The sequence below is a fragment of the Symphalangus syndactylus genome, chromosome 6, assembly GCF_028878055.3.
Source record: "Symphalangus syndactylus isolate Jambi chromosome 6, NHGRI_mSymSyn1-v2.1_pri, whole genome shotgun sequence".
In the NCBI taxonomy this organism is placed as follows: domain Eukaryota; kingdom Metazoa; phylum Chordata; class Mammalia; order Primates; family Hylobatidae; genus Symphalangus; species Symphalangus syndactylus.
In genome coordinates this window covers 55,180,377-55,202,222 of record NC_072428.2, presented here as the reverse complement: position 1 = coordinate 55,202,222, position 21,846 = coordinate 55,180,377, and the positions used below count along the sequence as shown (strand labels likewise).

At 38.6% G+C, this 21,846-nt stretch overlaps 1 protein-coding gene across 3 annotated transcripts in view; it reads right to left on the bottom strand.

Annotated features, from left to right (window-relative positions):
• Positions 1 to 3,317: 3,317 nt before the first annotated feature.
• POLD3 (DNA polymerase delta 3, accessory subunit) overlaps positions 3,318 to 21,846 on the bottom strand; it is a 50,676-nt gene continuing 32,147 nt past the window's right edge. For all 3 annotated transcript variants that reach the window (XM_055282926.2, XM_063641354.1, XM_055282929.2), the window contains 5 exons: positions 20,429 to 20,594; positions 16,717 to 16,823; positions 11,334 to 11,446; positions 9,765 to 9,843; positions 3,318 to 5,488 (listed from right to left, as the gene is read on the bottom strand). In XM_055282926.2, the coding sequence (XP_055138901.1) occupies positions 5,286 to 5,488; positions 9,765 to 9,843; positions 11,334 to 11,446; positions 16,717 to 16,823; positions 20,429 to 20,594 (668 nt within the window). In that variant the 3' untranslated portion in view covers positions 3,318 to 5,285. The remainder of the gene's footprint in view (positions 5,489 to 9,764; positions 9,844 to 11,333; positions 11,447 to 16,716; positions 16,824 to 20,428; positions 20,595 to 21,846) is intronic.

The following is a 21,846-nucleotide window of genomic DNA, read 5'->3' as shown; positions in this document are numbered from 1 at the left end:
GCGGAGGTTGCAGAGAATCGCTTGAACCTGAGAAGCGGAGGTTGCAGTGAGCCAAGATTGTGCCAATGCACTCCAGCCTGGGTGACACAGCGAGACTCTGTCTTAAAAAAAAGAAACATCAATCATCACTGGGTGGTATGGAAGTATGAACTAATATATAGCCAAGAGGCGATATGGCACAGTGGTTAAGAATGAGGGCAATGAAGCCAAATTGTCATGATTTATATCGTGGCTCTGACCTTGGGCAGGTTACTTAACCTCTTTGCCGCAGTTTTCTCATGTGCAAAATGGGAATAAAAGTGCCTATCTCACAGGGCTGCTATGAGAATTAAAAGAGGTAAATGTGAGTTACTCTGCTTTGTATTAGTTTAATATGTGTCAAAATACTGGGGACTGCCCATGCATTATTTCATTAACGCCCTAAAGCAGCCCTTTAAGGTAGGTGGGTAGCTCATTTTTAAAAATGAGGAAACAAGTTCAGAGAGGATGCATACCTTGCTTAAGGTCAGTGCCTCAGACAGGGTTTGCATCCAGTGTCCTCTGTCTCTAAAGCCTGTGTTGTTTCCATCCCGGCATCCTGCCTCCCTAGTAGGTCAAAATTGTTGAGTGTGTACAAAACTGAGTGGAGCCTATACAGACTTTATATTGTATAAACTGCCTTTTGAAGTAATTCCTGTAACTGCTTGCTTTCTCGTCAATACTCTCATGCTTAAAGCACAACATAAATAATTCCATTAATTAAAGATTCACTAAATCATGGTTTACTTACACCATGAATGTACAAGTGGCAAGTGAAGTTCAAATAGCTGAATAACACCCAGTAAAATGGTGAGCCTACCTCAGCCTGTTTCTTTCTTTAAATCTTTTATTGTTCTTTGCATAGGAATATAACATTTTGCCCATAATGATTATCCTAATTCATTCCTAAATTATTAAGTCCCATGTCTATCACTCATCTAAGCATTGTCTCAAATGCTAAATGCTATTTAGTATGTTTGTCTTGTCACTCCAGAATGGTAACTTGTGCGCTCTTACAATCCCCGAAGTATTTTATCCAGGACTAAACATAACTAGCTTCCAATAACTGCTTTATGCTTTGGATCTGACTGATCCCAAACAGACACTAAACAAAGTAGTTTTTCCATTCTTCAAGAGAGTCCAGTAAAAGATATGCCACGAAGAGCCTTGAGAAAGCCTAAAACACCAAAAGAATGAAGCTGAAGAAGCAGCCATGAAGAACTCTGAATATTAAAAAAGAAGGTTCGGGGAGCCAAGGTGAAACCTCAAGAAACAGGGAGTCTGGAAAGAGAAAATGAGAACAGTTAAGGGGAGTGGGTGTTCAGAAAACATTAAGGGTTTGAAGTAGAAGGGGAATTGTAGAGTTAAGGTGGATTCTGATCCAATGGAAAAATATTGGATCAGAAGCCTTACCAAGTTTCTCTGGCTAAAGAGCCTGGGTGGCAATCTGTGGGTGGTCCGCAAGTAAGAACACAAAAAACTGGACACAGATACAAGTGGAGAGAAGTGTCATGCAGCAAGGAGTGGTAAGAGTCAATCCTAAACGCAGTCATTTGGGTACAATGTGCCCTTCAGAGAGGGCATGGTGACAGCATGGGCTAATTTACAGAGCTGCCAGGGCAGTAACTCAGAAAGCAATACTGCCTTCTCACAACAAAACGAGGCAGCCCCAAAATATTTCATGGTGGTAAAAGCTGCATTACAGCATACTGAGATCCTGGAACCAATGAAAGGAGACAAGTTTACCAAAACGAGTCTTGACACAGAGTACGTTTCTGGCAAATACATTATTAGGCACTCATTCTACTCATGTCCTGGAGAAACTATTTAGTTTCCTTATATGGCCCTTCTCTTCAGCCCTCTCCTGTATAATAACTAATGTCTTCTTAAAGAAACAAAGATAGAAAAGGAATAGAGAACTGTTTCTCTCGTTTACCAGCCCCCTCTGCCCCCAAATTCCCAGTTTTTTCCAGGGAGGTGAGTGGAGGCTCATCACTGAGAGTGTCAAAGAAGAAATACCAGCTTTTGAAATCACTTTAAAAAACTGATTCTGCTACAGAAATCTATATTGACGGGGGAAGACAAGGGAAACACTGCAATTGTCTATGCTGACTGCCAGAATTATGCAGCCTTGTTTTAACCAAGATGGTTTTCTTTAATCCTGCTAGAATTTTAAGATACAATGTGCATATGCAAGGGTAGAAATACTATCATGGATACAAAATCAAAGTAAACACTGGCTGTCACTCTTAACTGAGAACCAACTTCTGTTACTCTTCTTAAATTTCTTCAGTTGGCCCCCATTATCTACAAATCAAATCCAAACTGCTTAGCAAGGCCGCAACTTCATTTCTGAATACAGTTTCCTCCCTATTCTCAAGTTCTACAGCCCACCTCTCCCAAAAGCCATGCTCCTCTGCTTGGAAAGTCATTTCCATTCCTCTTTGCTTGGCGAAATCCTGCTCATCATTCAAAGAACTGCTTGCTCCAGGAAGACTGCCTTGATACCCATCCTCCTGGGAACTCTTGGAGGACCCTGTACATTGCACTCACATATGGCACTGTCATTTCATTTTACTGGCTTTCCCTTCCACTAAATTGTGAGGATCAAGTGCCAAATTCTATGGTTTCTATTATATCCTCTAGTCCCCAGGTCATGGGCTTGACACATAGTAGATACACAATAAATGAACAGTAAATATAGCCATCTATAATTCCTTCAATAGGAAAATATCTACTCTCTTTAAACCTTTCATGAAATAGGACAACATCTTCCCCTTTTTACTACATGTACAGCCAGAATGACTGAAGAATATACCACCTGGGTCGTATAACTGATAACATTTCAGGAAGTTGCTAGCTGATTACATCACTTACGACATCAGAAAGAAAGCCACCATTTGTAAAGCGCATATGTGACCGCCATCACGGACCGAATTCATGCTACATACACTTGACTTTAGTCTTGACAACCCTTGGTAACTCATTTTAGTTTTATTTTGATAAAGAACTTGAGGCTGTGAAACTTGCCCAAGGTCATACAGCTAGCAAGTGATAAAGCCAAACTAATACAATGTGCTAGATTTTCTTCTAGATGAACTAAAAAATGAGGTTGGCTGAAACTAACATTTCCCCAGTGCTGAAAAAAACAATGAAGGCAGCAAATAACTTGTTCATCTCAGACTATGGGTATGCAGTTTTAACAACATCAACTGAAAACCAGCCTTCTTCCCATTCAGAGTTTAAATAATTGCAACACTGTTACCATCCGTCAAATAAGAGACTCATCAGATACTCAGTTTGAAGCCTGTTTTAAAACAACTTCTCAAATTTATTTAACTCATGTGGTTAACATGGTATTGTATAAAAAGAAAAAAAAAACCACCACTCAATACTTACTAAGCCTTGCAGACAGCTCTGAGTTGAGGCAGCATATTGGGCATAGAGATCATAGGATTTGTATTATCCCTTGCAAGATGGAACTCCAACCAGCACCAGAATTTTCCAATTCAAATTCAGTTTTAGTTGAGACCCCAGCATAATTTTTAGAAAAAAGATTGGATTGTTGCTTTTAATTTTCCATTCCTATTTAGACAAATGACCAGAGGCAATGACAAAAATAACTGTTTAAAAGGGATTTCTCTCCAGAAGTTTTTTCTAAAGGTTTAAGTCCAGGCTTTCCATCCTTCTCTCCATCCTTTTTCATTTTAAAAAGAAAGGGTTTTGGATATGTCAACCTTTACTCAGCTTGCTATACAAAGCCACTGCTTTAGTCCTAGACATAATGCCAGGACTCATCTCCCAAACTTCTGGTCTTAATCAAGTTCATGCTTGGTTGCTAAAGAAGCTCATGTTAATCCCAAGGTCAGCACAATCCCAACCTTAAAAAGGAGACAGCTGATTGCATCACTTACGACATACACCATCCTGAGGTGGAAGAAGCCGGTCAGACACCCCTTGTCTGCTACATGTGAGACACATCAGCAGTTGAGCCTGACCCCTTCCACAGAGCTCACTGTGCAAAATCACCAGCACACCACTGCAATCCACTGAGCTCACCGCCTGCCCAGCCATAATGGAAGTCACTTGAAGGTTATCACTGTAATAGATGATTTTCCATAAGTAACTAATAAAAATGTTTTCTTTGATATTTAGACCTATTAACAATTCAGTCTCTCCCTCTCCATCCTCTCTTGGGGAGCCTGTACTTTTAAGCAAATAGGGGAGCTAAAAATACAAAGGAGCAACATCCATTTATAAATAAATGTGTGCCTTATCTTCCTCACTAACTTCCTGGAAAAGTGCTGTTTTTGAATATTCTGTTTTCTTAAGAAGGAGAAATTTTATGTAAATGTAGCACACTGTATATAGGAAGGGATTTCTCTTTTTAGTCTTTATCTCATTGTACGGGTTTCACTCTCTAGGTACTGAGAGTGGTGGAGGGGGGAATCAACAAACCGCAAAGAGCAGCATAAAGCACACCCCGTGTCAGCAGCACGGCAGCTCCTCCAATATCGTCAATGCTGACTCGAGGTAATTTCTGGTGGAGTTGAACACATCATTAAATTTCTATTTGTGTTCTGCCTGAGGCTTTTCCCTAACCACTAATTGCAAGTGAAGGTCCCAGAGAGCTTTTGTGAAAGGAACAGAACACAAGCCATGTCCTGGTTTGTAGCCAGGTGTCCGTGTACTGCATAATGGAGGAAGAGGATTACAGGGAGATTTTCACTTCAGCCTTTAGTCCAATCAAAACTTAAAAGGCTTACAGAGAACAGCCTCAGGAGGTTAGGGGACAGAAGTGTGGTACTGGAGGAAGACAAGAGGGGTAAATGTATCCAGCAGAATGTAAGGATAAGAAACACCCACATGAATTCTCAGAATACAGAGGAACAAGAAGGAACAGTTCCTGTGCCATATGCGGACCAGGGCATAGGGTGAGTGGGGCACAGTGGATTAGCCACTAAATGGCTTCAGTAAGAATTCTGAAAACTGTTCCAGTATAATTTTGGAGTAAATCCTTCTCCTGGACAGGTCAAAGATTGTGCTTTTTAAATGTCATTAGAAGGTAACAGCTTTTTGCCTCCTGCTTCCAGATGATTTCCTTTTGGTTAAAAACCAGAAATAGTATAAACCTCACAGGATGAAAGAACAGTCTTTTGATACAGGTGAGGTGGAGATCTAGATGAACTTACATAGTAAGTGAGGAGTACATTTCTTGGTCTTGTCCCTTGACCACTCCAAGTCTCTGATCTACCAGAGATGGCAGTTTATTTCCTCTGGAAGAAGCCAGTAATGGACACCTGTCTGTTGGCTTTGCCCAGAGCAGCAGTCCCTTTCTTGGGGCCCTTTCGTTCCTCTTTGGGTTCTTTTTTCACAGTCGTGGCAGGGGGTCTGTGTACTGAGGATGTCTTCATCTTAAGCTCCTCTTCACTATCTGTGCAGGATTCACTCTCGTAGACTTTTTCAGTCACTGGTAGGATGAGAAAAAAAATGGAACATGGGTGGGTTGAATCATTTACTCTATCAAGAAAATGGGATGTCTTGCTAACCCCAATCATTTCAGACTCTCTGATCAAGGCAAATATGCTTACTTATGACTGAATCTTTCTCCCACTGGGAGATCAGATCTAGCCTAAGGTAGGAAGTATGTGGGATCCTGAGCTCACACAGTCTCTATTTGATGCTTAGAATTAACATTCACTTTTCTCCCTCACAGCTATATCCCATGCCTTTAAATGGCCCTTTATCAGTGAATTGCCTAAATCCTTTATTTGGGTCCTGGCCTATGCTAGCTAACTTCCTGAACTCTATATCCGAATTGTCTATATCTCAAACACTTACTTCTAACTCCATGCTTTGACTGGCTTCTTAAGCATCACCTCTCTGACCCACAATGCCTGCCTATTCCCGTTACTGGTCTTAAACTGCTGGCCTATCTGCCTGCCTCCATTCTGTTTAGCCAAGCTCACCATGGACCCTCCTGTCTAGCTCTATCCTGATGCCACCCACTCTCTGCACATCCTAGGTACAGAGAATTGAAGATTAGTTACTCAACTGTTTGGTTCTTAGTTCTTAATGGCTGCAAATTAACCCAAGATTTAGTAGTAGTCTATATCATGAAGGTTAACTATCTCAAGCAAACGCTATCGGATGACACACGTGTTAGTTTTAAGGAATGACAGTGATAAAATGAGAAACAAAGTTACCAGTTTTCTTACTCCCTATCAGCCAAAGGCATAAATTGCCTTTCCCCTGCTATTAAAACTCACTGAACTCTTCCCAAGGGAAACTTGGAAAAGAACTATAACAGTAAGCAGTCATTATGAGCAAGCCCCAAAGGACACAGGCACAGATAGTGGCTTCCAGCCATGACGTCACATAACCGAGGAGGATCTACACTACTGCAACACATACACTAACCACAAGAAACAGCACGCCACCTTTCTGTAATTTTAGAGAGCTGTGGCAGCTGTATAACCAATGCTATCTAAGTTCTTTCTCAGCCTTCCTGGTTGCAGCAAGTGATAGAGAAACATTGAAGGCAAAGAGCTCGTTCTTAGCTGAAAAGCGTAACCTAATATGCATAATAAATGCTCAAATGATTAAAGTAAAAGGTGTTTTTTTCCCATTAAAGAACAATGACAGTCTCAAGCTTTTATTGATAATTCTTTCTAATAAAATATATCAAATTGTTCTAGAGGCATAAGCTTTGGAATCAAATGTATCTGTGTCCTAATACCTACTCTGCTACTTAAGATATCATCTCAAACTTTACTGTGCATCAGAACCACCTGGAGGGCTTGTTAAACCATAGATTGCCAGATTCTGTTTCCCAAGTTTCAGACTCAGCAGATCTGGGGTGGGACCTGAGAATTTGCTTCTCTAACATGCTCCCAGATAATGCTGATGCTGCTGGTCTGGGGACCACACTCTGGGAATTAATGTTCTCTCCTTCCCTGTTTTAAATGTTGAAGTGCAATTGCCACTGGAGCATTCCTTCCCTCTTATCCAGCTAATCCCATTAAGGATGCATAATCAACAATCCCTTCCCAGAGAGTTCCCAGAGTTTGTCTTTAATTTTGTAAGAGCCCAGAATTCACTTTGATGTTCACTTAGAGGCTAAAAAATACTGATAAACTTTAGATATATATTAAGTATTCTGAAAGGCCTTACTACTCAAATTATGCTCCACACACCAGAGGCAACGGAATCTCCCATGAGATTATTAGGAATGCACTCTCAGTTCCCACTCCTGGCCTACTGATGCACAATTTCAATTTTAGCAAGATCTTCAAGTAATGCACATAGTCGGCAAAGTTTGAGAAATGTTGCTCTAGGATAATTAGAGAATTCCCATGGCATACCTATTCGTTCAGCAATTAGACCCCAGAACACCACCTCCGTCTCACATGCATCTTCAAAAACATTATGTAACTGAATTAATGGGACAAAATTACGAGCTGTTATTTATTCAGTATCTTAAATTAGAAAAGTCTGAAGAGCCATCTACAGATGCAGAAAGGAAATTACTTTCCACTAGTTTGTGGTATAAGACTTTGCTCCTTCATAAGGTATATTCTGTACTCAAATGGTAGCATGTCTACATTATACTTCAGCATCAATTAGCTTATTATTTCATTACTTATTAATGAAACCAATGGCTGTCTCATTGCCAATTTTGTGTGAGACATTGCTCGGGGGAGTTAAAAAACAGTCAGGGCAGCACCAACAAAATTTCTTTAGCAGCATATTCAGTATACTGTAAGAGCTAAAAGAAATATTTCTATATTCAAAGCTGTAGCTACCTCAAACCCCAGGAAAAAGAAGGTCTCCATTAAAAATATAGGGCCTTTATTTTAGCTGAACAACATGCCACTTTTCTGGGTTGCCATTAAAAAAAGGCAAACAAACCTGGTTTTCGTAGGTAACATCAGATTTCTTTTCCATTTAACTGCTCTGCTCTTAGAAACCCATTCCCTTGTCCAGGAGTCTACTCCAAACTTATCTCAGGGGCCCAACTCCCCAGTTTCTGCTGCAAACTCACAAAGAAAGAAAGATGAGCTTTCTAAACCCACAGAACAAATCTGACCCAGCACAGGACAGGGCAAGCCCCCTATGCTGGTACATTTGGAACAGTCTGAGCAGAGAGAGGAAAGCAGAACTCCTTTGTTGGTAACCAAAGCCAAGATTCATTAGGTTGAGCTTGGACCAAAAACCTTTTTAAAAAAAAAAAAGTGCAATGTAAGCACTGTTTTCACTGTTGCATCCAAGGCTCTTAACAGTCCTGTCTGGAGACAGGAGTGCAAAAAAGTCCACATCACACACCTGGCCAAAAATCGAGTACTATATTTTAAACAAAGCAATAAATAATTACCCACAAATTCCCAATGAATTCTCACTCTCACAAAGACATTTGACTTTTTTCTTTTGGGGCAGAAAGAGGAGGAAAAAACTTCTGTCCTCTTAAATTTAAAAAATACACTGTTGAATTAAGAAATTCAACAGTAAATACATATCACCCACGGCCAAACCAAGAGGCCTGAAAATGGCAACTATTAAAAGACTGAAAGCCAAAAAAAAAAGAAAGAAAAAGAAAAAAAAAACCCATTCAAAGTCCAGAATTCACAGGTTCACAAGAAATTTGGCACTGAAAAGACAGAATTTCCACATGTAAAGAATTTTACTCCCCAATCACATGCTACAATTAAAATGGCAGAGGCCTTTTCAGAGGACTGGGAGGTGGGGAATGGTGGGACAGGGAACACAGACGACAAAATGTCTTCACTAGTTTTAAGAACCTGGAAAGGTTGATTCTTCAGAGCCAATCTTTTAAAAACAAGTCTGAACTAGAAAAAAAAAATCAGTAACAGGGAAAATAACCTTCTCTGAAGATCCAAGCTGTGGCAGGTGCCACAAAAGGCAAAATGACAACCATGGGCTATCCAACTAACAAAGGTAAGAGCCTAAACCCACAACTCTTTTCAAACACAAAAATACAGTACCAGGATCTGAGCATCCCATCAAACCTCAAGTGCTAAATCTTAAAAGCTCCACAGAAGTCTGGTTTGATTATGGAAAGGGTAGAAGAAGCTAAAACATGGCTGAAGAACTAGCCAAAGACTCAAAGCCTGAACTCTTAATTCCTCCCTAGGCCTTCATAACAAGCACATGCTTTTACCTAACATGGCTTACAAATAGGAAACATAAAGGAAGCAATCTGGATGAGTCATACCCTTCTGAAGAACAAATGGAACCAAATACCAAAGATGACTCTTGATTACAGTCTAATCATTGTAGCTTCTTTTCCACTGTTCAAATTTATAAAAACAAACATTCTAGAAAAAAAAAAAAAAGCTTCTCAATGTCTATGATAACATCTTAAGCCCGTACTGTGGTTTCCATCTTGTTTTTGGATATATTTATGCCACCTGAATCTTCAAAACAACCGCACATTTAGGCAAAGCGGATATTCCATAGATAAGAAACTCTTCACCAGAGACGACATAACTTTTAGCCAAGATCTCTGTGCTTATTTTTATAGTGTACGACCTAAACAAGAACCTAGGTGTTCTGACTTGCACTGTGCTACACAAAGTGTATGCCACAGACAAACAGCATCAGTACCACTTGGGGATGATTCACATGTAAATTAAAGTTTGAGATGTACCTGTTCTAAAAGGGATTATGGTGCCTCTGTGGTAATAAGAGATTCTATCTCTGGATTTGGAGCCAAATATTTGTCTTACCTATGCAGCCTTCCCCATCCACATAAGTTTTAGATTTTAGTACGCGTTTTCGTTTTCTTTTGTTTTCTCCACTTGAGCTCTAAAAGATGACAGGATACAATGTTAAGCTGATCAATTATGTTATACAGAAAAACAACAAAAGCTTTTACATCTATACTAATCACTCTCCAATACTCCATTATGATAAAAAGTTTAAAGAGAAACTCTACATTAGTTTTAGAGAACCAACCCCATCACACAGACAAGTTACGCCCACTATATACACAGGCTTGATACTTCATTGTTCATAAGAAGCAAAGTAGCACGCTGAAGAAAGAACTGTGTTCTGTTCATTCAGTCAATAAACTATTGTTAGGTAGTGCAGGCAACATGGTTAAAAAGACAGATAGGAAAAGGACCTTAATGGAAGAAAGAGATAAGGAAAGCAGACCACTGCAATACAGTGTGGTGAGGGCTGAGGCAGATATTATGGGAGTACACAGGGATGGCCCCTAAACCACACCAGGGATTTCTGTGGCATATGCCCTTGCTGTAGATACTTGCTATGTCAGCCTTCACATTTGTCTTCTTTGTCTGTTTGTTTTTTAGAGACAAGGTCTCACTCTGTTGCCCAGGCTGGAGTGCAGAAGTGCAATCATAACTCACTGCAATAGTCCAACTCCTGGGCTCAAATGATCATCCTGCCTCAGCCTCCCAAGTAGCTGAAACTACAAGGCATGTGCCACCATCCCAGATATTTTTAAAGTAGACACAAGGTCTCCCTGTGTTGCCCAGGTCTCAAACTCCTGGACTCAGGCATTCTGCCCACCTCAGCCTTCCAAAGTGCTGGGATTACAGGTGTGAGCCAACACGCCTGGCCAGCCTTGACACTTCAACATTATAGCTGTCTAATTTAGTCTGAAATAGGTATTACTAATATCAACTTCCTTTTATCTCCACTGGTCTCTTTCATCCCATTTTCTCTTCAGCTAATGAGGAATCAGCATAAGATTTAAATGATGGTCTTAACACAACGAATTAAGAAAAACTAACAGACACGAAGGAAAAAAAAATTGTCAGCAACTATTTTTTCAACTCTTCATTATCTACACTAATGGATGTAGATAAGATGCAGCTGAAGAGAGTTCAAAGCTGTATTTCCCCTTTGGTTGACAGTTTTCCCATCCAGCCCTTTTCCAGAATTGCTTCTGAAGAGCAACAAACGTGTGTTAACTTGTTTGTTCCCCTCTGTCTTTCACATGTTGCTCTGATGCAGGGGGGATCTCTTTTTACACCACTCTAACAGGAGCTGTACAGCAGAGCAGAGATGCTGAAGGTCATGAAAACAGAACAGCTCCCAGGTTCCACCTCTGCAACGTTCCTGAGACTATACCCGCTAGCGAAATCTCCCTTCAGGTAAGAATGGAGGGAACGCCCATTCTGTACAACCTGTAGGAGAGCAGAATGAGACAAGAGCCATCTACTGGCATTTGTGAAGTATATAGCAAGGGAACTGATTTAGCATAGTGGTTGTAGGTCCTTAAGACATAAAGGATACATGGATATGCAAGAATCCCAGTATAATTTTACCTTGACAGAAGGAGGTTCAGGCTCAGTCTTTGGCACTGGTTCAAGAGGTGGAGACGGAGGAGGAGGTGGGGATGGTGACTCAGCTTCATAAGCCCCAGGAGAGTCTGGGAAGACTGAAATAATGAAACAGACTTAGATCAGAGAACTGCAAGCACTATCTGGTATAATGCCTTCTCCATTGGTTCTCTAAATTGACATGTCCAGCAAAGGGGATTTAGCAAGCAGTAATTCATGATAACCAAGAACTTTGCAGTTATATAGTTATCTCTAAAATACATATTTTATTAATTTTATACAAATAAAATCAGAGAATCAAGAATTATTACAGCCAGAAGTATCTTAGCTAAATTTTTCTTTTATAGCTAAGTCAGATTATGAAGTTGGTTTACAAATATCCACTCATCGCCTTCCATATGCCATGTATTTCACTTTATTCTTACAACAACTCTAAGAGACAGATTTTCTTATTTGCACATTACAGTAAATAGAGGTTCAGAGGGGTTCCTAAACTTGCCAAGGTCACACAGCTTATAACTGAGACAAGAGGTTTTAAGCCTAAGTCAATCCAATTCTACAGCCTTGCTATTCCAACTATCCCATGCCACCTTACCATTGAGGACAAGACATTCTCTCTCAAGATCTATGTGCAGATAATCCTCAGGTTATAACAAATGTTCCATGCCAGAGTCTTTCACTGTGACCTAAGGGTTACTTTTAATCACCTGAGATGTTTGTTAGACTGAAAATTTCCAGCTGATGTTAAGAGTATAAACTTGGAGGTGGGTGAAGTCATCTTTTAAAGGATTATCATTATTTAAGCTCTAACAACTAGGACCTGCTTAATATTTTGCATATTTCTAGTGACTGCTTCACTGATAAGTCTTGTTCTGCTACAGTGAGGTTAACAGGAAAGAACGCTTTTAGGAAAAAAATACTGCTGTGGAAGTGGCATCACCCAAGACATGAGCACCACCAGAAGGATCCCATCATTTCTCAACAATTGCAGAATTGGTGGTCTTAGTAAACAGCCCATGAGAGGGGAAGTAAAAATCCTCAACTGACCTACTACTCAATCACCACAAAGAAAGTGCTGGTCAGGGGACTGGGTAGCAACTTAGCCTCACCTGCTCCCTGAATCTCCTGGCTGTATTCAAATTCTTAACACAAGTCTTGGATCTGAAATTCTCCCAGCTGATTAGGTCAGTGTTAAAAATTATGACAGTGAAGAGTTCAAGGCCAAATGGCCTAAAGAGGTGAAGCAGAACAAGAGCCAGAAAGAACAATAAATTACACACTTTAAGTATAAAATGGGCCCCAAAAACTTTATAAGCTCTAGGAAACAAGAGAGAGAAACACAAAAGGAAAGCGGTCCAGCTATTAGCCAGCTCTGGGAGGCTAGAACATGATGGGAGCTCAGGCAAGAGAAAAGTCAAACCCCAGAAGCAAGCCTCCATTGTTCTGAAGGAACAGCTATGAAGAAAGCTGGGCCACAGTGGTAGATGTGTTATAATGGGAGGAGGAAAATTTAGGCAATGAGAAAGTCAAAGGAATTTTGAGACTCACAGAAATAAACTTAGGCGTTCTTATTCTGTTTCCAGTTCTGAAACCAGTTGACTTAACCAAAGAAAACAATCCTAGTGACACCCTCTAAGACCCCTCTCACAGCACTGTAGTCAAATGTTTATCTAGATCCCCACTCTAGACTCGGAGCTCCAAAAAGGCAGAGACACCACGATTTCCCTGGCATAAACATAGAGTAACTGTGTGTGTGTGTGTGTGTGTGTGTGTGTGTGTGTGTGTGTGTGTGTGTGTGTGTGTATTTACTTAAATAAAGGAAAACCACCACTTTCTGAACTAAATTTGGGATGAGGAACATCCAGGTCAAGGAAGACAACATATATCTCTCTCTTCCTTCCACACACTCCCTGAGAGAAACACTGTGATAATAAACGAGTAAAACATTGTAACTCTCCCAAACAGGGAAGAGAATAGTAGAAGAGTCAAGAGCCCTTAATGATTAAGAAATTTCAGCAAATCCCTGGAAGATGGAAGGAAGATGGGAGAAAGTTGACAAAAGAAGCATCAGTCAAATTAGATGAGCCAGAGAGTAGAGATTATTATCTATTATAAAACTTCTATTTTTATCTGACTTTTAAAATTGTAAATATCTACTACTTTGTTTAAACTTGCCGCCATTCATGTACTAGAACATATGTCTGTCTGCCTTAGTCTTTACCAAGCCAAACATCCCCACTCAATACATTTTTACTGACACAGACATAAAGAATGTTCGATGCACTGGTGTATTTTAAACAGATTTGTAGCCAATCTGCAGCTCTTCAAGCAGAAGGTAAGTAATGAAATATCACTTATTCCAGGAAAGCAACCTTTGTTGGGATAGAATAAAAACTGCAATGAAACTAATTTCATAGATCCAGTGTGTCAAAGAGTTCTCTGGCAGAGACAGGTAATTAGAATTCATGGAAACCATTCATAGCTTCCTAGGACTATTTTTTAAAAATACCTATCTTTACCTAAAAATGGGGATCATTTGCTTAACATTCTCCATAAGCAACTTGCAAGGACTGAAAATATTAGCAAAGACTTAAATATATCAGTTAAAACTACATTTCTTCCTAGCAATGTAGATGTTATTCTTAACGTTATTTCTTTCTGGGTCTGGCCTTTTTTTTTGTTTTAAAAAGAGAGTATATAGAACTATTAAAGGTGCTTATGACCCCGCAGGGGTAAAAGAGAAAGGAACAGTCCCTTGGGGAGAGAGTTACAAACAGAAGTGGAAGGGAATTTTCTGAAAAAACTGAAGGTACTTGCAAGTATGGGCACCTCAGCAGGAAGAGTAGAATGAGTAATAAGAAAACTATCTGAACTTGTTTCCAGACACAGGTAAAAGAAAAAACAGGACAGGTGCAGTGGCTCACGCCTGTAATCCCAGCACTTAGAGAGGCCAAGGCAGGTGGATCACAGGGTCAGGAGTTCAAGACCAACATGGCCAACATGGTGAAACCCCATCTCTACTAAAAATACAAAAAATTAGCTGGGCGTGGTAGTAGGCACCTGTAATCCCAGCTACTCAGGAGGCTGAGGCAGAAAATCGTTTGAACCCGGGAGACAGAGGTTGCAGTGAGCCGAGAATGCATTGCACCACTGCACCACTCCAGCCTGGGCGACAGAGCAAGTCTCTGTCTCAAAAAAAAAAAAAAAAAAAAAAAAAAGCAAGACAAAACAAAAGAAAACCATGTACCAAGCACTGTCTTGGCACTTCTGACACATCATCTTATTTCATGTTCATGAAAAGCCTATACCATCTATGATAAAAATCCCCATTTTAGAGATGCATAAACAAAGAATTAAACAAATTAACTAATCTGCTTAAAGTCACACAATAAGTGGTCAAGGTAAAATTTAAACCCAGGTCTGCCTGACTCCAAAGTTCTTGTATTTTCTCTACTCCTGCTGTTCCTTTTCTAACTTCTGGCTGAAGACAGCATATTGAACTAATATGACATATTCAGTGTAACAGAAATAAAGCAATAATAAGTTAGAGACTGTGTAAAGGTTTAAAAAAAAATCCCACTGGCTTTGAGACAAAGACGAAATTTAAGAATAAAATGGCAGAGGTTTATAAATTTAGTCAGATGCCAAAAATTATCTTTGCCAGAGGAAAAAAATCTAAGAGCTTCTGCTCTATATCATCTGTTACTATAGGCTGTGCACCTCTATCGCATTTCTTCACATTCCTTTCAAAACTAAATAACCCCACTCATATTTCTAATCACCCAACAGTATTATTTTTGTAGGCTACAGATCAGAACTATAGGGAATATTTCAGAAGGATATAATGAGTGCTCAACCAACCATAGTCATGCCTTAACTTAGAACTGACTCCTTTACTAATACTAGAGTATCTAGTTTAGCTTTTTAATGTACATTAGGTTGATAGCTTCAAAGACCTTTCCAAAATCTTCCCAAGGTCTTTTACTGATTGGAAATAGGGAAGACTGTTCCAATTAGCACCTATTCCTACATTTACTTCCCAATTATTTTCCCATGTGTCTACATGGAGTTGTTCCTTTCAGCAGCCTTGGCCAAAACATTCTGATAAATGACAATGGAATGAAAATATAGCATTTGCCTCTCTGGGATGCTCACGTGTCTTACTCCTACCCATTCTAAAGAGCCACTAAAAACCACGGAAGGACATTGTACCTCTCACAGGATATCACGGGCTGTAATTCTAAACACATAGCATGAATGGTAGAATCTAAATCCACAGAAGTGTCAAAGATGCTACACCTCTATCAGATTCAACTTCCTGCTACTATTTCTTGGGTCTGTTCATTTCTTTTGCATTACTGTCATCTGTATATACAATTTGTTTTTTTTCACTCACTTGTATAGTTGAGCTAATATCCTTTTTTCGGAAGCCTCTCTTACCATTTTCAATTCCTCTTAGAGTAGTTTCTGGAAAAAGTAGAATCTTACAAGTTTCATTTTGTCCTTTGATAGCTCAGTAGGTTCCTTTTTTGCATTCATTATTCTTCTTTACTCTCCCTTTTAGTATCTGTTTGTGTTTGTCTCTGTATCTTTATGTGATGCTGAAATCCTTTGGACTGGATTTCCCCTCATTACCTAAAATGTTTTATACCCATTATGCCATGAATTCATGGACAATTGATTAGAGCAGTTCAAACTTTTCACCACTGTGTCTCAAAGTGGGCTTTTCAAGGTAGAGTCGTCCAGCATATCAGTTCAACCCATTTAACTTTCTTTTTAGCCTCCTTCTTTTTCTATATACTTTATACAATTTGGGGCAAGATCTTGGCTCTTCAAAATACTTGATATTTTTTAAAAAGCATATTAATGTTCCCGGTAAGACTCTTGCCCTTATGAGGTTTGCTTATCTTACAACATTGCCCACAGCCTAAAACTAGAAGGGTCCACAGTGTCATTCCCTTCTAACAATGACACTGTAGGTTGTTCCAGTCAACCCTAGTTTTACCTGTGTGGACCACCACCAGTAATACCCTGGCTGCCTAGAATGTCACAATTCTTAAAAGATTCACATGAAGGTAGCTAAAGGAATATCCTCCCCTTAAAAGTAAAAAAAAAGAAAAGGAAAAGTCTTAGTATGTATAATAATAACTCTTATCCTCTTTCCCTCTGTGTTATTTTGACAAATTTCCAAAAGATCATGGTTCTAGTCAAAAGGCTAACGCAGATTTCAAACAGAAAGAGGTGCTATGGTGTCTCTTAATGTTAGAATTACTACCTCATGGTGATCCTTAATCCATTACTTTTTTAGCTCCTTGAACATTGAAAGTAAAATTGATCCTCCTAACCCAAAATGAATGGTAATGCCAACCTTCATCTTCACTGCTATCAGATTCAGGAAGTTTGATTCTTCTCCTCTTTTTCTTCATGTTTTCAGTTTCCTTTGTCTCATCATCAGATAACGCTACTCGCTTCCCCCTGTTGCCATCCAGAAATAAATTAAGTGTGTTACACAGAACAAAAATGTAAGTATTCACATGCTCTTATGGGTTTTGCTTTATAACTCGTGGTCTTAATTCCAGAGGGTAGAAAAGGATGGCCAAATAGTCCAATAAGGACTCTTGTTAAGGATACTCTGCTAACTGACTACAACTAGGTCACTTCATGAGGTGACTTGAATAAAAAAGTTCTAGAGTTCTCTAGAGACTGCTGGAAGCCACAACCAGGTTATCAAGAATCTTTCCAAATTCCTTCTTACTTCCTTGATTGGCCTTTCAATTATCCAACAAGCATTAAATAAGCAGCTACTACATACCTACAAGGCTCTTTGCTAGCCATTGAGAATGCAACGATACAGAAGAAAATACTGTTTTCAAGAAGCTCTGGCAAGCACCACTGGCTATAAGGCAATGTGGTAGATTTAACTGGACAAATAAAATGTTATGGAATATAATTCATATTTGGAAAACTTAAAAGCTAAGTAGAAGTTCATCATGTAGAAAGGGGAAACATATTTTAAAGAGAAAGAACGATATGAGCAAAGGCAGAGATATCCTTTTAAGGTGATTCTAATGACATAATAAAAAAAAAAACAACTTAGACTCCATCGTGACATTATTTAGCTCCTCTGGATGAATGGATACTCCATCACACTCCTCATGCAACCAACAAGTAATTTATCAAAGGCCTACTGAATATTAGAGAAACAAATATATACAAGACATAATCTTTGCCATCAAGTATGTCCTATATAACTTTAAATACCAACTTTCCTTTCTACCTTGAACTAGAAAAAGAACAATTAAACCCAAAGTAAAAGGAAACAATAAGAGCAGAAATCAATGAGATAAAAAATAAGAGAAAATTAACAAAGCCAAAGTTGTTATTTTTGGGAGATTAATAAAATTAATAAGCCTTTTATAAAACCCATTTTGAAAACAGAAAAATATAAATTATCAATCAGGAATGAAACAGTAAAGAAATCCGTATTGAGTACAGGTTCTACAAACTCGAAGAATAAGGTTATATAATGAACAGGTTTATGCCAATAAACTCAACACTTTAGATCAAATTTTGACTGAGTTTTAAAAACACAACTCAGTCAAAACTGATCCAAGAAGAACTAGAGAATTTGAACAGCTCTAGTTAAATCAAATTCACAATAAAAACCTTTCCCACAAATAAAATCCAGCCCTGGATTCACTGGTAAATTTTATTAAACATTTGAAAAATATACACGTATATATAAACTCCTTCAGAAAACAGAGGAAACTTCTCCCAACTGCGGTCATGGATCACTTAATGACAGGGACATATTTTGAGAAATGTATTGTTAGGTGATTTCACTGTGTGAACATCAGAGTATACTCACACAAACCTAGATGGTATAGTCTATTGCTCCTAGGCTACAAACCTGTACATCATTGTTACTGTACTCAATACTGTAGGCAACTGTAACACAACGGTATTTGTGTATTTAAACATCTAAAAAGAGAAAAGATACAGTAAAAATACTGTATAAAAAAGATTAAAAATGGTACACACGTATAGGGCACTTACCATGAATGGGGCTTTCAGCACTGAAAGTTGCTCTGACTGAGTCAGTGAGTGAGTGGTGAGTGAATGTGAAGGCCATAGGATGTTACTGTACACTACTGTAGACTTTATCAACACTGGATACTCAGGCAACACTAAATTTATTTTTAAATGTTTTTCTTTCTTCAATAATAAACAGCTTACTTTATTTTCAATTTTATAACTTTTTGGCTCTTTTGTAATAACACAGCTTAAAACACAAAAAACTGTACAGCTGTACAAAAATATTTTCTTCTTTATATCCCTATTCTATAGGCTTTTTTCTATTTTAAAAATTTTTTATTTACTTTTTAAACTTTTTTTGTTGAAAGCTAAGACCCAAACACACATTAGCCTCGGCCTACACGGGATCAGGATCATCAATGATCACTGTCTTCCACCTCCACATCTTGTCCCACCGGAAGGTCTTCTTCAGGGGCAGTAACACACATGAAGCTGTCATCTCTTATGATAACAATGCCTTCTTTTGAAATATCTCCTAAGGGCTGCCTGAGGCTATTTTACAGTCAACTTTTTTTGTAAGTAGAAAGACTACCCTCTAAAATGATAAAAAGTATAGTGCAGTAATTATAGTAGCATAGTCATTTTTATTATCAAGCATTATGTATACATAACTATTAATATACATGATATACTTTCACATGACTGGCAGCACAGTAGGTATGTTTATACCAGCATCATCACAAACACGTGAGGAATGTGTTGCACTACCATGTCATGACAGCTATGATGTCACTAGGCAATAGGAATTTTTCAGCTCCATTATAATCTTATGAGACCACTGTCATATATGCGGCCCACTGTTGACCCAAACATCGTTACACAGCACATGACTAATCTTATGAAGTTAGCACAATTTTGACACAGCAACTTGATAAAGACATTACCAGAAAAGAATGTAACTGACCTATAGCCCTCATAAACACAGGCAACAAATGCTTAGTGTAATATTAACAAATCTAATCCTGCAATATATAAAGAAGGATAATACATCATAACCAAGTGGAGTTTATCCCAAGAACATAAGGTTGGCCTAACATTTTAAAATCAGTGTAATTCACCACATTAATAAAAACACCATCTGAGCATCCAATAAATTAAAAAAAAAAAAATCTGTCCAAATTAAATACCCACTCATGATAAAACCTCTTAGTAGACTTGGAACAGAAAACAACTTCTTCAATCTGGTTAAGGGCATCTATTAAAAATCTACATTTAACATCACATTTAGTAGTGAAATACTGAATGCATTCCTGGCAATAAGCATCAACAGTGAGTGATGTATCCATGGTTGTGGACATTTTAATCCATACAAGTCATATGTTCCTAGGCGGTGAGGCCCACTGGACAGGGCTTTAACACTCTAAAATTTCACCATTTTGTTGATGTTTTCAACGAGAGTAGTCCCAACTTTGCCACAAAAGTCGTCTTTCTAGGCCTATCAGCGTTGACAGTGTCCTTTAGAATTTCTTTCAACAGACTAATTCTACCAACTATGAGGTAGTGTCTCCAATTCCTGGATCTAGGTTTAATAGCTTATGTGCTTTTTATTTTCTTTTCTAATTACATTTTACCACTTGAAAAATAAACCCATTGATATAAAAAGAAAACAAAGAAGTTTTTCTCTTAAACTTGACTGGAAACAGTAACTGTTCATGAAGTGAAACACACACACACACACACACACACAACTAGGCACACTTATGCCATGTCCACAAATTTAAAACAAAAATTAACAATCAATTTAGATCAATAAGGCCAAAAAAATGACTTTGGTCCTTAAATCATCCAAACTGGCTGATCCCACAGTCCTACTCCACTAGATAAGCTACTGGGCTTCTCTTTCCATTTTGGTTGTATAGTTGTATCCCTAAGGCATTAAGTGGGATTTAGTACTTAACTGAAAACTGCCTGCTGTCAATAAGCCCAAAGAGACCTTCTCACTCACAGTAGAGACTCTTCCCCAACAAGCAACAAAATTTTCCTACCTTTTTTTTTCCTTCTGCAGCACCTTAACAGGCTCTGCTTTTTTGCTGGATTTTTTCAGGCCTGCAGGAGTTGCCAGCTTTGGTTCAGTGACAGACACTGTAGGCTGCTCCACTATTTTTTCTTCTTTCACTGCTTGTTCTGAGTCCAAATTGACTTTAAGTTTATCTATAAATAAAGTATAGCAGACGACATATGACCCCATCATGCAATATTAATATATCATTCTTTTGACAGTCTACCATGTGCCAGGTAGTATGTTAGGAGCAGGGGCAAAAAGGAGCTCATGGACTATTCAGAAAACATTCCTCCTTTCCAACTACCACTCTAACTGTATAACTTTTCATTTCTGCCCCCTGCTAATCCCTCATTGTATCACAGCCCCCAGGCTAAATGATAGTAAAAGCAAGGCTTAGAAAAAACAAATACAACTTTATGAGGTATCATCCTTCTCATTTTCAGATGAGGAAAATCAAGAATCATAAGGATTGCAAGATGTTTCCCAACAATACACAATCACTGGTGACAACGATTTGCAGCAAGACCTTTACTTTCTATATATTCTATCTTTTAATGCCTGGATACCCTTAATATCTCACTACTACCTTAATGATAAAATTTAAAGACTATTTTGGAGTCAAAGAAGTTTGGTTCAAACCCCACTTCACTCTGGGCAAGTTATTTTATCTAAGTCAGTCTTTTCTAAACCTGGGATAATATTTACAAGATTATTATAAGGATTAAAAGAGATCAGTATTGGTTAAATGATTTATCCAAGGTAACACTGACAGAAAAGAGTTGGGATTTGAACCAAAGTCAGTTTAACTCCTCAAATCCTTAACCTTTCCCTACACCAAGCTGAAGAATGACTACTGCGCACCAGGGAGAACTAAGAAATGCAAACAGGCCTAGCCATCTGAGGAACTACAGAAGCATGTCATCTAGCCTTCACGCTGTACTTAGTGATAGCTTTTCACAAGTAAAGTCACAATATACTATTAGAAAGCTGTCAATAGCTGGAGGTGCTTCAATAAGTAGTCTTGGTTATATGTTGTATAATAGCTTAAACCATCTACAGTGTAGAAAAAAATTGGCATCATAGTCTGGGCTATTATGCACAGCTTAGTATAATAATTTATAAATAATGTGTATTATTTGAAGGTGTAGGTGATGGACCAAAGTGTAAAATGCAATCTATTTATACTTTTCTTTTTCCTGAAGACTTGAATGGAAAATGCGAAAGATGGAATCCACCTTCCCAACGATGGCATACTCTTGCATTTTCAACTGTTGTTCTCAAGTATCAGTGCCTCTCAAATATCCCAAATTGTACAGGAGAGTAAACATGCATCTCCAGGGGTCTAGGGGTCAACAGCCAATCCAAAAAATACAGTTCACTGGAGTCACATGTGTAGCTTTA